This window comes from Acanthisitta chloris, unplaced genomic scaffold (assembly GCF_000695815.1).
Source record: "Acanthisitta chloris isolate BGI_N310 unplaced genomic scaffold, ASM69581v1 scaffold2070, whole genome shotgun sequence".
Taxonomy (NCBI): Eukaryota; Metazoa; Chordata; class Aves; order Passeriformes; family Acanthisittidae; genus Acanthisitta; species Acanthisitta chloris.
Window position 1 is genome coordinate 69,210 of NW_008653207.1, and position 15,858 is coordinate 85,067.

General features: G+C 36.7%; 1 protein-coding gene across 1 annotated transcript in view; it reads left to right on the top strand.

Moving 5' to 3' along the window:
- Positions 1 to 15,858, top strand: part of ZNF385D (zinc finger protein 385D) — a gene marked incomplete at its 5' end in the record, with an annotated part of 61,446 nt that overhangs the window by 44,616 nt on the left and 972 nt on the right. Inside the window, 3 exons of the mRNA XM_009079902.1 lie at positions 8,033 to 8,266; positions 10,218 to 10,396; positions 11,728 to 11,829. Coding sequence (XP_009078150.1) covers positions 8,033 to 8,266; positions 10,218 to 10,396; positions 11,728 to 11,829 — 515 coding nt within the window. The remainder of the gene's footprint in view (positions 1 to 8,032; positions 8,267 to 10,217; positions 10,397 to 11,727; positions 11,830 to 15,858) is intronic.

Here is a 15,858-nt window from a genome sequence, read left to right on the forward strand (position 1 = left end):
CTTGCTTAAAATGCAAAAAAATCAACTGCCTGCTTAAAATGGAGAGCAATCCTATGCAATCTGCAGTGCAGTTCACTCATTCTTTCCTTGTTCTATTTGATTAATGAAAGCAATGTATTTTCTCTCCTTCTGCCAGTGATTGATACTTCTCCGTGCTTCTTTGTTTTTGGTGGCAGATTGCTGGGGAGAGATTCCACGGTAAATTGTTTTTGATATCAAGTTTTAAATAGGCATTGCCAGCCTACTTGTTTTGTGAAAAATACTTCTCAGTCTCCAGCAGTGTATACCCCGGACTGTGTCTCTGTTAAAGAGAAAGGGCATTTAGGAGAGACCCTTTCAAAGCTCACTTCCATCACTATAACTGATAGTGCTAGGATAAAGAGAGCAGCTTGATTGCTGCTTCCTTCCCCCTTTCTGCAGGGTAGGTATGTGGGGTAGCTTGAGTAGCAGTCAGAGATTGGGTCATAGTTACATACTGGCCTCAGTAACAGCAATTTGTTCTCCCAGGTACATGGCTTGAGTTGAAGCTCCAATGGGTGTTTGTATGGGGAAGTAATACTTTGAAGCCTTTGCTGCTAGTGACACAGACAAATGTTGCTCCCTGAATTCTCCCTGGGGAAGTACTGCCTCCAGTACTGACTAGGTATAATTCATTCCACCTAGATCTTGGCAGTGAGGCAGGGCCTATTTTTAAACTGTATTTGGACTACTGTCTGTGCTAGTGATTCACATGGTGCCAAGGATGTTCCTGGACACGGGAATGAAATCTTCCATTTCCACTGCTATAGCTGTCTCTGGATGACTTCTGGCTTAAGCTGAATCTCCCAGATATCCCTGGGCAGTCTGGAATTCAATACAAGCCAAGGAGCAACAGGCAGTTCATGTGCAGCTGACTTGCTTTGGATGAACAGATGGGGACTGCTGTGCACATGTTGGCCTCCATGTTGCAGAAAGCTTCATTCAAGACAAATTCATTTTACTGAAGGATATCTTACAAAACCTTTTCCTTATTCAGCTTTTAGCTTTTAAGAAATTGCTTTCAATTCCTTGGGGTTTACTGGTGATAAACTCAACTGATGCTCAATTTCTGCTCATGCACTAAGATTAACTATGAATATATTTTTGATTATGCTTGCTTTTACTTAAAAGTTGAGAAATGCATGCTAAAGCATGTGCAGATGTAAAACTGGGGGTGGTTTTCCAGCATAGCCTTTGCTGTTGTCAAACATGAGACCTATGTATAGGACAATACAGCTTTCCTTCTATATATGTGATCAAACCAATGTACATGCTTTATTCCATATCTTAAAGGCAACGTTTTACTTTGCAGCCTCCAACATAAAAATTTAACTATTGAAATTAAATCTAACACCTTGTCTTCTGTACAACCTTCAAGTTAGAGTTAAAACAGTAAGTGTGTTATTTTAACAGGGACTACAATCTACGAAAGTCCTCCTTGCACTGACTGTGAGCTCCACCCTTTATCAAACGCTTTGTCCTGGTTTCAAAACAAATTTTTCACTACATAACTCCCATTAATTAAACAGCAAGAGTAGCTTCAGCCAGCAGCTCTTTGCATGGAGAGCCTTTCACTTGTAGCTGGTGAAACATGTTTTTCTTCTGCCTGGCTGAGGAAAAATCTATACAATAAAAAAGACATCTCAGTGTCCAAACACAGTCGTCATCAAGAGTCATTTAAAATAACCTGAAAAATGAATGGTCTCTCCTCATCATCTCCTTATCTTCCAGTCATGTTTTTCTCAGCTACATTTGCCCAAGAAGCCAAAACTCAGACATGGTGTAATGTTTCCCTACCTTTCTCCTTCCGTTTCCACAGACCTTTTACCCCCAGCTGTTGCTGTTGCTGCCAGCTCCATTCAATTAACCTTAACAGGAATGCAGTCATCCCTCTGTGGCTCATCCTGTTCAGGATTAATGAACTGTGCGTTAAACCAAGGGAACTGCTAGTAAAAATTAGGTATAATTTCATTAGAAAATTGTGTACTGCCAATTAATGAAGGAGGTCATTTGAGGACTTGACAGAATTGAGTTGAACTGGAGAAAAAATTCCACGGAGCACATATATGAAGTTTTCTACTTTCTTTTCACTATTGCTCCCTTTGTGGACACCTTTTGTTACCAAATGTCGTGTTTTCTGTCTCCTGCCCATCAGGTCACAACCAAGGCATGTTGCTGGGAAGCATGGAGTAAGGGCAATAGTAACATGAGGCCACTTGTTGTGGAGCCAGTTGTTTCTTCATCTTTTGTTTCTGAGTGATGAACACTGTGTATAATGTGATTTATTAAAGTGTTAAAAAGCAGGGACTGGTCAAAATACTGAGGTCATTGCCTCTCCAGTTACAATCCAAGAAAATTCCTGGTATTTGCCTTTCATGCTGGTCCTGGGAAAGTTTGCAGTCCTTCAGTTTCTCAGCAATGCTTGTTCAGTACCTTTGAGCAAAGGCTTGAGAAATACCATAGACATGTTCAGTCTTTCACTTTGTGGATGTTAGAAGTAATTATGATGGACACCTATACAAAGCAAATTAACAAGGAACTTGAGCAAGAAAGTGACTGACAAAACAGGTAAAGAGCTGTTTAAAAAACAGGTTTAAAAGCAAGTTAATAAAAGGAAACTCTTCAAAAATTTTCAAATACCGTCCCTGTTTGGTCTTACACAGCTTTGTTTATTACTTCAGAGCTCATGACTCTTCTATTATGGCATAATAATTAGTATCCGTCTTGTAGAAGATCAGGTAAGTATCGTGTTTTCCAGTATTTCATATCGCTTCATTAAAGGAGATCTTATCATAAAGTAATGAATTACACAACGTTCAGTCAGATATTTTTATCTCTTATGCCAAGAAGACCCTGTGATGTGCAGTACTTAAGTCTCTAAATCATGCTGTTGTAATTAGCTTTTTCTTGGGAAAAAATTACATGGGTCCTTCTAAGTTCTAAAACTATTCTTCTGACTCTCCAAGAGAAAGATATCCATTACTGGAAAGATATATCTATAAAAAAATAGATTGATTCCAGGTTTTTGAATGCAAAACTAAGACTAATGACTGGATTTTTCATAATATGATACCAAAAGAATTTTCTGTACAATACTGTAGTGGGCCAAATATCCACCAACCACAAAATATGCAAGTTCTGCACATATAAAGGAGAAGAAGTTGATACATTTGAGTCAAAGTTCCTCAAAGTGTTTTGTTTATGTACCAGAGCCAGCCAGTGTGCTAGCACACATACTTACATTTCAGCATACAAGTACAGGAACTCAGCCAAGCACAAAAAAAGTCAGTTGCAGTTATTTTAGGGGTGATACTTTGGTTTTGGTATACTCCACTGGTATATATATAGATTTGAAAGAAATTGTCTTATCTTCAAATGTAATGACCACAGAAGTCGTGGAAAATGGGATTCTTAAAGGAGCCTGAAGAAACTGAGGACCGAGTTCTTAGTAGACAGGAAAATAATTTGCTGGTTCTCTTTTGAACATGCCAGTATCAAGCATCCATATTGGAACATTCTGTTGCTTGATGCAGGTTTGCTATAAGCTAGCCAGCTGACAATGATTTTGCTAATACTAAGAGGTCTTATATAGTGAAATATTTCATATCAAGTTCTGTTTGTCATGAGAAAGAATGTGCTTTCTAGCTTCTGCAGCAGGGAGTTTGTTCGGCTTTATTTGGTTGGGTTTTTTTTTCTCCCTGGACAGCATTATGGCTGAAATGCTCAATCCTTTTATGTCAAAGGCAAAGTTTGATTTAAAGGAGACCAGAATGCATGGGTATGTGCTAAATCAGATATTTTTAAATGCATGCCACTTGAGATTGCGGAAGAAAAAAATGCATTCATAAACAGTCGTGATTTGTTTGAAGTCAGAGCACATTTCTCTCTGTGGATCTATTTATAGTTTCAGGATAAGAAATTCTTATGCTTAGTAGCAGGAACTGATGAGTGAGACTTTCACATACTCAGGAAAATCATGAGTTGTAATTTTCTGTTTCTTCAGACTAAAGAAAATTCATGAGTCTTGTAGCTGGGATGCAAAATTATTCCTACTTACTGAGAAGAACCTTAATCACACATGCAGTTTTCCACTTGAACCGTGGTATCTATAGTACTCAAAGGAGTCAGTTCTCACAGAATATTTTTCATCTGGCTTTCTCTTCTTATTAAAATAGATCTTTGATTTTGCCAGTGACCAAGATTAGATTTTAATGTAATATTTTTGTATTTTTAGTTTTTATTCTGTTGCTATATTAAGACCAGAAACACAAATGGACTCTTGTGAATTTTGAAGTGTTCCCTTTTTTGCTGCTAGAGTCCAGTTCCATACAATATTAGCAATCAACTTTTATATGAAAGCCAAGCAGTGACAGTTGCAATAATGAATATTTGCTGCAGGCCACTGGTATGAAAATAGCACAGTGCTGCAAGCCTGTGTCACCAGAAACAAATCTTCCATTTGACTGTGACTGAATTTCCAGTTCAATTTTAGATCATTTATTATTGAAATTATTCTTAAAGCACTGTCATAATATAATGTTAAGAAATGCTGATTCAGTCTACAAGGCATCAATTCCAATGCCTTCCTATTCCTTTTTGGTATTGTGGGGTTTATAATGCCTCACACCTTTAATGCTGTACCCTGTATTTAGGGCACTGTACAGCAGCAACACTGAAATATATGCAAAGGGACACATGCTGGTTAGGCTAGAAGTTCTGGTGAGAAGAGAATTTTAATTCCATTTTTGTAAGCCTACTCGACAACTTTTAGAATGCTTTCCCTTTAATTCCTACTGAAAACTCTAAACTTTATATGAAGAGGAATAGCTTTGCATCTTTACATGTGTCGTGACTTTTACATGGTGAACTTGGATGGCTTTCTGGTATATGTTTTGATATCATTAGTGTATTTGCATTAGTGGAATATAAAATGTATTAATATAAGGCACCTTTTGAAAATGCAGAATATATGCACTGAACTTTGATGATATATTTTTAGATGAAGAATATGCTAATGACATTTAGCATTTTAAGTTTAATTTTTATATACTATGCTGCTTTCATGGATGCATCTCAAAATACCCTCAAAAGAGCTAGCATAATTAATTGTATTTTCTTTTCACTTTCAAATAAGTGTGTAGCGAAATATTAGACCAACATAGATAGAGGATGTCAGATACTTGAAGTAGAACAAAATATGCTGTTATTTAAGTTTGTTGGGGTTTTGGGGGGGGAAGGGGGGATTTGTTTGTTTGGTTTGTTTCATTCATTGCCTCAGGTTTTCCTAAGGAAAATAAAGAAACTATAATCTATATTTTTCTTTGGGCTTAATACTGACCCTTGCACTGCAAAGCCAGTAATGGTGATTGTTGTACATCTCTACTGTAGGTAGTAGGTTCTCCATCTCCAGGATGGAGAAACCAAAGCTTTAAAGCAGTGTCCTGTACTGCTAGGATTGGGCTTTTGAGGAAAATAATTGCACTGCAGCAATTTTTACCTGAAGGAAAACAGGAATTCTCTGAGATGGGAAAGGAATAGCTAGTTAACTCTACAATTTTGTGGACAGATCTACAAAGGCTTCATTTGCTCATCAGTTTCCCAACATAAGGATTAATATTTCAAAATATTATTTTTCTTTTGAAACATTGTCATTGGTCTTTAAAAAAATAAATAAATGAGAAGAGAATACACAGCAAAGTAACATCTTGCATCTTCTCGTGTTAATTGGTTCCTTCTACACCAGTATCTCACTTTCAGGAAAAAAAACAAACTGTGCTTTGACCTTGAGTGGGACCATATTTTTGCTATATGCTTTAATGTCTGGCAGTACATAGAATATTCACATGACAAACTCTGCTTTCCTGGGTTTATGAATAATAATGTTTAAAAAGCCCCTGGGAGAATATGTAGCAGCATTACAAAATACATCATGTATAGAAATTAATAGAGATTGAATGGTCCTATTCCCACTAACTGAAAGCTAATCATACTTGTGTAGCTTCCTTCAACCAGCTTCAATTTCTTCAGTAGGAAATATTTCCAAATCTGTGTAGGCTTCATAAGAATTTCCTGATGTCTAATCTATGTCTCTCTTGATGTAATCCCATAGTCCTTGTTCTACTAGAAGAGATCTATAGATGTTAAAAATGTAGTCACTGTTTACCCTTCATCTTCCGTACTCAAAGTCTGTGTTTTCTAAACCTCCAATTTTTTTTGTCTTCCTCCATCTCAACACCTCTCTCGTTGTTTTGCATTTGTATTGCTGCTGGATTAACAACAAAGCAATTGTTATTTTTTTACATTACTGTCCTCAGGCTGGACACAGTCTCCACAGCCGATTAGAGGCAATAAAAGTACCTCATAAATCTTTTGCTTTGCACTTTCAATATGGTGGGGACCTGTTTAATAACACAGTGCTATAAGAGATCTGTGTTCATCTTGTTGTCAACTACTGAAAGATTTTTCTGAAAAACAAGCAAATAAAGAAAATCAAAATTAAACAAACAATAATACCTCATGAAAAAGCAGTACTGGGGCTGTTGTTCATCATCCTGTTTTAATAGAACAGATTAATCCTATTGAGTGTGGATTTGCTTTACTGAAAAGCATCTAATTTTCTAGACTGTTTCTCCAATGTATTAAAATTGTTTTGAATCATGTTTCTCTGTGTGATTGCACTCTCTTCCAGTTTGCTATTGTTTGCTAAGTTATTAGGCATGTTCTCCATTAATGAAGTTGTTGAACAGTATTAGTCTTCAACACACCTCTCTGGCATCAGTTAGTTGTGTCCCTCCTGCATCAGAGCACATACTGAGATCTATAAGTGAAAGAATTGTTATTTTGCCTATTTTAATTTGTGGCGATAAATAAAGCATAGTATAGGTAGAGCATCACAAACACCAAGGGATGTATTAAAACAAAATGAGCTGTGCTAGAAAGTACCCAAATCCAGGAATATTTCAGTAAAGCAATTAAGCTTTCTTATGGGGAAAGTTATTACACAGTAGGATTAATATGATAAAATACAACACTGCTGAGGCAGAACAGCTCCTGTCCATTCGCTCTTTCTCACGTCCCTTACCTGCCATCTTCCTCACTGCCTCAGGGCTGGATGTTACTATCCTTTACCATGCTAAGTGCTTAACTACTACATGATACTGCCATGTTCAAATATCATGTATATATTATTCAAACTACAATATCATTGTGCATTTTTGCTCTTTTCCATGTGAGAACCACAGAAAAAACACAAGTTCTTTAGTGAAAGCACTAGATTTCCAAACAGGTTTAGATATATATCATCTTACATTTTTCAAAAAATACCACTGATGTGTAGAATGGAAATCTTGTTAGTGTTTGTGTAGGTTTCAGATATGGAATGTTGTATACTTAATTACTGTTACTAGTACGTATCATTATTGTGTAATAATGGATAGTAATATATATGATGTATTAATTGTATATGCATATGCAAAAAAACAAGGTAGAAAATCTTCATTCTTTTAATGCTAATTTTGCATAAGGTCAAGTGAAGTATATTAAACTTTTTTTTTACCAGATATAAAGAACAGACAATTATTTTCATTTTAGTTTTGTTAGTACACGATATTACTTGGATACTCAATCAGCGTATTATGTGGTACTGTGGCAGTTTATGCATCTGAAGTGCTGTGTACAAACTTAACTGCCTATTGTATTGGTCATTTACACAACCTCTTTTCAGTTGTACAGTACAGTCTTAATGACCTTTCTTTTCAGTTTATGAATTCTATGTTAGCAGAATGCAGGAGACAACACATGGCATTTCAATACATGGAAGTACTGTATTTTGTAACCACATGAAGTACAAAGAATAAGGTCAGATTTAGTTCATTACCATTAGTCAAACCATCACCAACACAATTTACCTCTCTGTGTGATCACAGCATTGGGATGCAAACAGACAAACTCCAAAGGTCACAAGGTTATTTCTTTTTTGGTTTTATTTCCTTCCATCTCCTCTCTTTGCCCACAGATGCTACCACAGGGACACCAGCAATATCAACGACAACAACCGTGGAAATCCAGAAGAGGAGTGTTATGACAACTGAGATCACCTCTAAAGTGGAGAAAATCCCCACGACAGCCACTAGCAGCACCACATGCCCTTCCGTTGAGACTGAAGAAGAAAAAGCAAAAAGACTGCTGTACTGTTCACTATGCAAAGTCGCTGTCAACTCTGCCTCACAGCTGGAGGCGCACAACAGTGGTGAGATGAAGCAGTGCTTGCTTGCTTCCTTTTTTTTCCTTCTGTCTCAAGAGTGCTGCAATTATCTTCCCTTGAATAGATTAGATCTCTTGCAGCAGGGGACAAAGAGGTGGCAAAAAACTGGCAATTATATGGAATTCATTAACTATTAAAGGCTAAAAATGACGGGCAAAGAGGCTTTCATAATGGGGGAAGAAAGGAATTTTATTGCATGCAAGTTGCACATTTTCTTACATTATAGCTTTTGCAGCTTTGAAACCTTATAGAGCTAAATGACAGCTCTGCTTCATTACCTTTGGTGTTCAGAGTTTGCATAGTTTTGCTTGTGCCAGCTAGCAAACTGAGTATGAATGCCATTAGCTTTGTTTGAAATCTAACAAATTAAGGCTGAAAGAGAGAGCATCAGTCAGTCAGAGTTCAATGATGGAAGTTAGAGTTCTTACCTCCATATTGTCAGTTAATAAATAACTTGTTAAAATTATGTATATTTTCCCTTTGTTTTCATCAACTGATAGCAGCTGCTGCATGGGAGTTGAATGGGTAATTGCCTACCTCCATCTTTCTTAATTTTTAACCTTTTCTCGTTATTAGAGCTAGTAGCATCCATAAGGTCCAGTAGTAGGGGCCATCATTAACAGTCACTATTTTAAGCACCTTATTGATTGGCTGTGTGGTGAGTGGGGTTAAAAGATCCAGGGATTTAATATGGTGGCAGTGAACACCTATAACCATTCTACAGAAAGCTCCTGATTTTGAATGTCAGGGGTTACCTTCCATTAAGAATAAACAGAGAAAAGAGACAGGCAGAGAACCTTACGTTTGAAACTTAGAGACAGCGATGATATATTGTCAGCAAAATGATCAATTGTTTTATGATGTAATAAAAACCAAAGAAATAATTTTGGCATGTCTAAAGAATCAGATTAAAAAATAAATTATAATTTGTTGGTATTCATGACAAACAAAGCCTAATCAGTTTTGAATGCTGTGTTTGCTGTATGCCAGATCTTCAGCTGGTGAAAGTTCAACTTCAGAAAGCTATACCCTTTTAAATTATTTAACTTCATGAAGGTTAGACTCTAAACATTATTCTGATCAGGACGAGAACCAAAACACTATTCTGAGTATTTAAACACAGCCCTCCAAGTTTTTTTCTGCCTATGCTGATAAACTGTGTATTTGTTCACACACAGGGATGCTTGTAAGTGCATGTGTGGATGCATATAGCAATTATCAGTAGAAGGGTAGTTCTTGTACACAGTAGTAGTCCATTATCATTACAGACTACCTGCATGGAAGTCAACAGTGTAAGAAATTGTTTAGTCTGAATAAAGGTACAGCAACAGAACACTATGATGTTTTGTATTCAACCTTTATTTTAATAAAAAAAAAGACAAGTGCAGTTTTCTCACATGTATGTTTCTCACATGTTTTGATTTCTGTCCAGGCCATTAAGGATCCATAGGTTGCTGCCAGAAACCTCTGCTTCTTTCTGGTTTAGAGACTAATTAGTTAATTACAGATTTGATTGTGAGCTACCTAAGACATACTGTTTATCAGTCCATTCAGGAGGACTACAAATCAAAGCCAACTACATCTTTAATAGCTAAATTACTCTTCTTTTGCAACTACAGTTCAGGTCTTATTAGCAGCAGGAGTAAATGAGAAAAGTCACACCCATTTAACTTCACATCAGGATACCTGATTGTGCCACTACTTTCTGGTGTGGCTGCTTTGTTCTAGTGCTTTACCTACAGGTATGTAATTTAGTAACTAAATATCAGATGTGAACATTGGTAGGAATCTGATGCAGACCAACACAGTCATATTCCAAGGACAGCATGTGGCACCAAGCTGAAGCTCATATGATTTTCTTTTAAAAAGAAAATAAAACAATGAATGCAACCCAATTGCCAAAGTTGTTTCTGTTTCCCATTTTTGATGTCTCCAGGGACTAAGCACAAAACTATGCTGGAAGCTCGGAATGGAAGTGGAACCATAAAAGCCTTTCCCCGGGCAGGCGTAAAAGGCAAAGGACCTGTGAATAAAGGAAACACAGGCCTTCAGAACAAAACATTTCACTGTGAAATATGTGATGTGCACGTAAACTCTGAGACACAACTGAAACAGGTACTCAGCTAGCTTGCAGAGTAAGAATCCTTGGCTGTTCTTTGTTTCCATGGTGGTAAAGTACCAACACACTCAGCATGTGTCAGTCTAACAGTTTGCGTCCAAATGGAGCTTGCAGATTTTCTCCTTTGTACTTGGCTGTCATGCTGTATGTTTTGCTTTGGAAATGATTTTCCCTTGCATGGAATATGTTTTCTCAAAAGCTCTTGATCATACCTGTTTCTTAAAGAGTTACAGAAGCTGTAAGCTGCAATGTTACAACTGTCTTTAGACTACTAGAATTGTCATGAGCTAATAAACCCTGTCATTTAGTGTACTGCATGATATTTGCCTTGATAAAAATGTGAATGTGGATGTAGCCAGTACTTTCACAGAACACGAATAACCTGCTTAAAAATGTTGGAGAGGATTTCTAGGCTTTTTTATCAATATTTCTCTCTAACTGAGAAGCATGACCTCTAAATTGCAATTACAGTAAGTTATGTTCAGTCATTCTTCAGATGATCAAAGCCCTCCAAAAAACACTTAGTTTAATTCCATATGCCTTTTGAAATTAAATACTTTTTAAGGAACTTTACAAGAATGAAGATAAATTCAGTAATGGACAATAGCAATATCCGTCTTCTGGTTTCAGGGGAAAAAAAGTCCAGTTCTTTGTCTTTTTTGGTGAGAACTCAGTTGAGAGTGAAAATCAAAGGAAAAATATAGTTCAGAAAAAGGTCTCTTACTTCTAATACTGCTATAAAGTCTGTGTAGAAACATGCTTATAAAATCTCATAGGTCTTATGAAGAAGATAATGGATTTTGTGGGTTTTTTTTCACTGTCACTTAGTTTGATATATAACCATTTTAAAAGTATGTCCAGACTACTTAGAGATTTAAAAAAATTTGTGACCTTATTTTTTTCCCCAAATAGGAGATGCTCTAATATCTAATATTCTTTGAAAACTTTATGTCAGCAGTGGATTGAATTTGATGGGTGATTTATAGAGATAGGGAGGAATTTTTCAGAGGCTTCTGTTTTTGACCTGATTCAGGTCCTGTTGAAGTTAGAATAGGTAAGAAAATCATTAACTACAGTGGAAAGAGAGTTGAAGTGAGCACTGTTGAAAATCACAGTCCTAATATGTGATGCGCAAAGGATTGTTCAAATTGCAACAAACACTATTCCATTTTGTTATTGAATTAGTCAAAGTAATGCTGTTCTGGAGAGCAGAAGCCTTTAGTATTGGAGCAGTAACCCTGTGTAAAGCAGAACCTAAAATGATCTTTTAAGGAACTATCATGCCTTTCTTTCTTTTTTTTTTTAACTCCCAAATGTATTTTGACAGCACATAAGCAGTAGAAGGCACAAAGACAGAGCTGCTGGGAAGCCACCTAAACCTAAATACAGCCCTTACAACAAACTCCAAAAGGGAACACATCCTCTAGGGGTAAGCCAATCACCTTTTTATCCAACTTTTATTTTTACACTGATAAGTAGGATTTTTAGAAAACACAAGTGGAAAAATGTTTAAAATGAGAGAATAGCATAAGCTATAGGAGTATGCAAGTATATGAATGAGCCAATGGAAGCCCACTAAGAGACTTTCCATATACTTTGATGGGTGCTGGCTACAACCTGTGGGCCCTTGGTTTTGTAGCTACTCAGAAAAGAAGCTTGTTGCAAAGGTAATTAGAGAACAAGAGATGAAAAAAACACACAGATGTCAAACAGGATTTTTCCAGTTTTCACCAAGGACAATAGTGATGAAATGACTAAATAAAACTCCATAGAAGATAAAACCTTCATTCTATGCTTATTCAGGAAATTGTTCAGATAACAAGTGAAACAAGTAAAAAAATACATAACTTCTTTCATTCCACTCAGTTTCAGGATGGCTCGGGTCACATTTCATTTGCCATGGTAAACTATCTGAAGCAAGATTCTTACTATTCAAAAGCTGAGAGAAAGGTTTATCTTTTAATAAAATCCCCTCTAGGATGCTGCCATTAGCTAAAAAATGGCTTGTATTTTGGGTGGGATAGTGAAACATCTGACATTTATCTTCTCCATCAGATAAATGGCACGAATGCTTTATGTACTGTTTTTGTAAGGATTTATAGATGGTTTTGGCAGAGGGAGGATGTTGATTCATTGGCCTCATAGAGATTAACACTTTATGCCTTGACCATCCTCTCTAATGCAGTCAGAATATGGAGCTTTTATTTTTCCTGTGAAATCCCATTTTTCTTTAAGTTGTTGTAGAATAATGCAATGCTCCATTCTGGTGGATCCCCAAGTATGGAAATAACCCCATAGAAATATTCAGTAATCCACCAGAAAAATCAAGGTCTTCAATACATATAAACTATACTGAGAGGAGTAGAAAATATGTAATGAGGTAAGTAGGATATGGAATCACTAAAGGCTTTCTTCTTTCCCAGGGGATGAAAACAACTATTATATTGCTGTTGCTGTTGTGCACAGTTCTCTATTTACCAGTTTATGTAATGGTGATTTCTGAGAACTTCAGCCAAGGTTCAAGGCCATTTAGTTGTTGCACAGACAAATAAAAGCAACATGTCTTTTTCCTGCTCCCTCAATCCCAATTTCTCACAATATACAAGTCAGGTCAGAGGTGATCAAAGAGGCAAAAGGGATTTAAGAAGGAGAGAACGAGTTAGCAATAAATTAACAGGTATGTGTAGTAGAATGGAGGCTGCACTAAGAAAAGAGAGACCAGTTCTACATTTTGTCTTTTTGGTATTGAATATAAAAACTGCCAAAACTGCTGTCACTTGAAATGCACATCAACAAGCCAAGGATATGATAATTTCACTTTTAATGTAAATGGGTTTGATGAGTTCTTTCCTTACTTGTTCTTTAATAGCCATTATTTTTTCAAGTCATTTGCTGTCCCTTAATTTACTTCATTGAAAATGAAACAAATAATGGCTACTTTACTCTTAATGTTGACCTGTGTGTTAATTAGCAGTTCTAGAGAGGTTGAAATGAAAGTGCAAGGTACTGTATATGCTAAATATTGCCAGTTTTGTAGACACCTTGAAACAAGAACCATGCTGATAAATTAACTGAAAAGCTAGCAAACTTCATTAGAAGTACCTGATTCCTCTAAGAATGGCAAGAAAGTCCTAGCCTTTTGATAGAAGCAGACACATAAGATCTTTGTCCTTCATGACAAAAAATACACGACCATCACCAAATTGTTTGTCTACAGAAAAAGAACATAATGCATTTTCATAGCTTTTCTGGACTAAAACCTTTCCTTTACCATGTTTTCAATATCATTTGTACTACTTTGTCTATTCTAGTCTTGCATGCTTCAGAGATAGAAGTTTTATGAATTCCCACAGTGCTAGTTCAGAGTTTAAGAAACCTTGTAATGCTGGGACTTCCTTGATATTTCTTCAAGCCACAAGTGTCCAGTATGTATAAAATACTACACTGGAGAGAAAGAGGTTATCAGGCATTTGATAGTCCAAAATTTCTGCAATAAAATAACTCTGACAAAAAACACCTTTCACTGGGAATTCTGACCAGAGTCAGACCCATGTTGTTTTGGCCTGGGTTTTCTTTTAGCAGTTGGTACTCAGGATTAATTTTTGAAATATTTTTTTGAGATTTTTTTTCTCTGTTCGATATAAGGCTGAAAAAGGTATTTATTAAAAAATGTAAGGAAGGAGGAAAAAGTCAAATGCTCAGCAAGGGAAGAAGACAGCTTGGATCAGTGGGTGTTACACTGATCAAGGAAAAGATCAGAACATTGTTTTTCATAAGCACCATGAGGAATTTTATATCTAGCATCTATTATATCCTCTGTTAAGAGAATTACAGAATTTGGTTCCATCTGAATATTTCTCCCAGAGCTTTAAAGAACCTTGAAACCAACAGAGTTGCCAGGGGGTCTTGGGAAAAGTAAAAATCCTCTATCCATCTGGCTCGTAAGGATCCAACAGACTTTTTTGAATATGGTGATAGTGTATTGATGAGTCCTCACTGGTGATTCATGCCAGAGTACTCCTGATCTTACTTTCTGACTATTTACTCACCAAGGTACTGGTGAGTTGAAAATATCAGAGTGATGTGCAAATAATTATTTGAAAACCCCTTTCAATTCAAGGATGAAAAACTGTGTTTGCTGTGAGTGAGAAGGGTCCATACTTACACTGAGATGTACCACAGCATGGTACATATTCTGTATATTCAGTACTGCATATTCAGGTTTATGTTCTTTGCAAAGGGTCTCAGGTCATGCCAGGACAGACTCACCAAAAAGTCCATCAGAGCCAGTGGGAATGTTTCAGTAGATGAGGTTTCTATTTTTCTCTCAGAGTTATAAAAACAGAGCAACCAAGGTATTCAGACTCTTGGTATCTCATTAGAAACTTGAAATCCCACTGAAAACTGCAGAAATCTATAGAGACTACTCTGATGTTCATTTGTATGCATACCAAATGTAAATTCTCTTAAATAATACTGGGCCACTATGAGTATTTTCAATCAGTTTGGGAAAAACTTCAGAGTTTATTTCTTTTTCTCTTTTTGAAAACTTTTGTATTTGGTAGGCCACAAGACTCATGATGGTTTTTTAAGAAGAAGCCTTAGTGACAGTAACAGATATATCATGGTTTGATACTTTTAGCAACTTTTTAGCAACTACTGAAGTGTCTGAAGGGCCTACAAGGGAGCCGGAGAGAGACTCTTTATTAGGAACTGCAATGATAGGACAAGGGGTAATGGGTTCAAACTGAAGGAGGGGAAGTTTAGGTTAGATATTAGAAAAAGGTTTTTTACTCTAAGGGTTGGGAGACGTTGGAACAGGTTGCCCAGGGATGTAGTAGCTGCCCTGACCCTGGCGGTGTTGAAGACCAGGCTGGATGAGCCCTTGTACAACCTGATCTAGTGAGGAGGTGTCCCGGCCCATGGCAGGGAGGGTTGGGACTAGATGATCTGTAAGGTCCATTGCAACTCTTAAATTTTATGATTCTCTGATTCTATGACACCATACTAAGTGATATAAGCAAGATTTTTTCATGACAACATTTAAAAATATCTGCCAAGTTTTCACAGTCCTTGTGAGAAGGAACAATATCTTAGTGAGTAGTTGAAGACACAACAAGATGACATAGGGCAGCACACATGTAAACACATGAAACAAGAGATTTTCATAACCCATGCAAGATAAGATTGGTTTATTTGCTTGTTATTGGAAGTGGGAGCTAATAAAGAGGAACTATCTGGAGACCTTAATTTTAAGTAGAACTTCACTCCAGTGATTAAAACAAAAGTATCTTCTTAGTCAGACCAGGGAAGAGGATATGCTTTCATTCTACTCTAGTCTCTATCATAAAGCAGTCCAGATGGAGGTCTTCTAATTGATATCTAATTATTCCTAGTTTAGTCCTTCATGGTACATGTAGCTTTACTTTGGTGCAGGTTGTCCAGCCCCTTTCTAGGT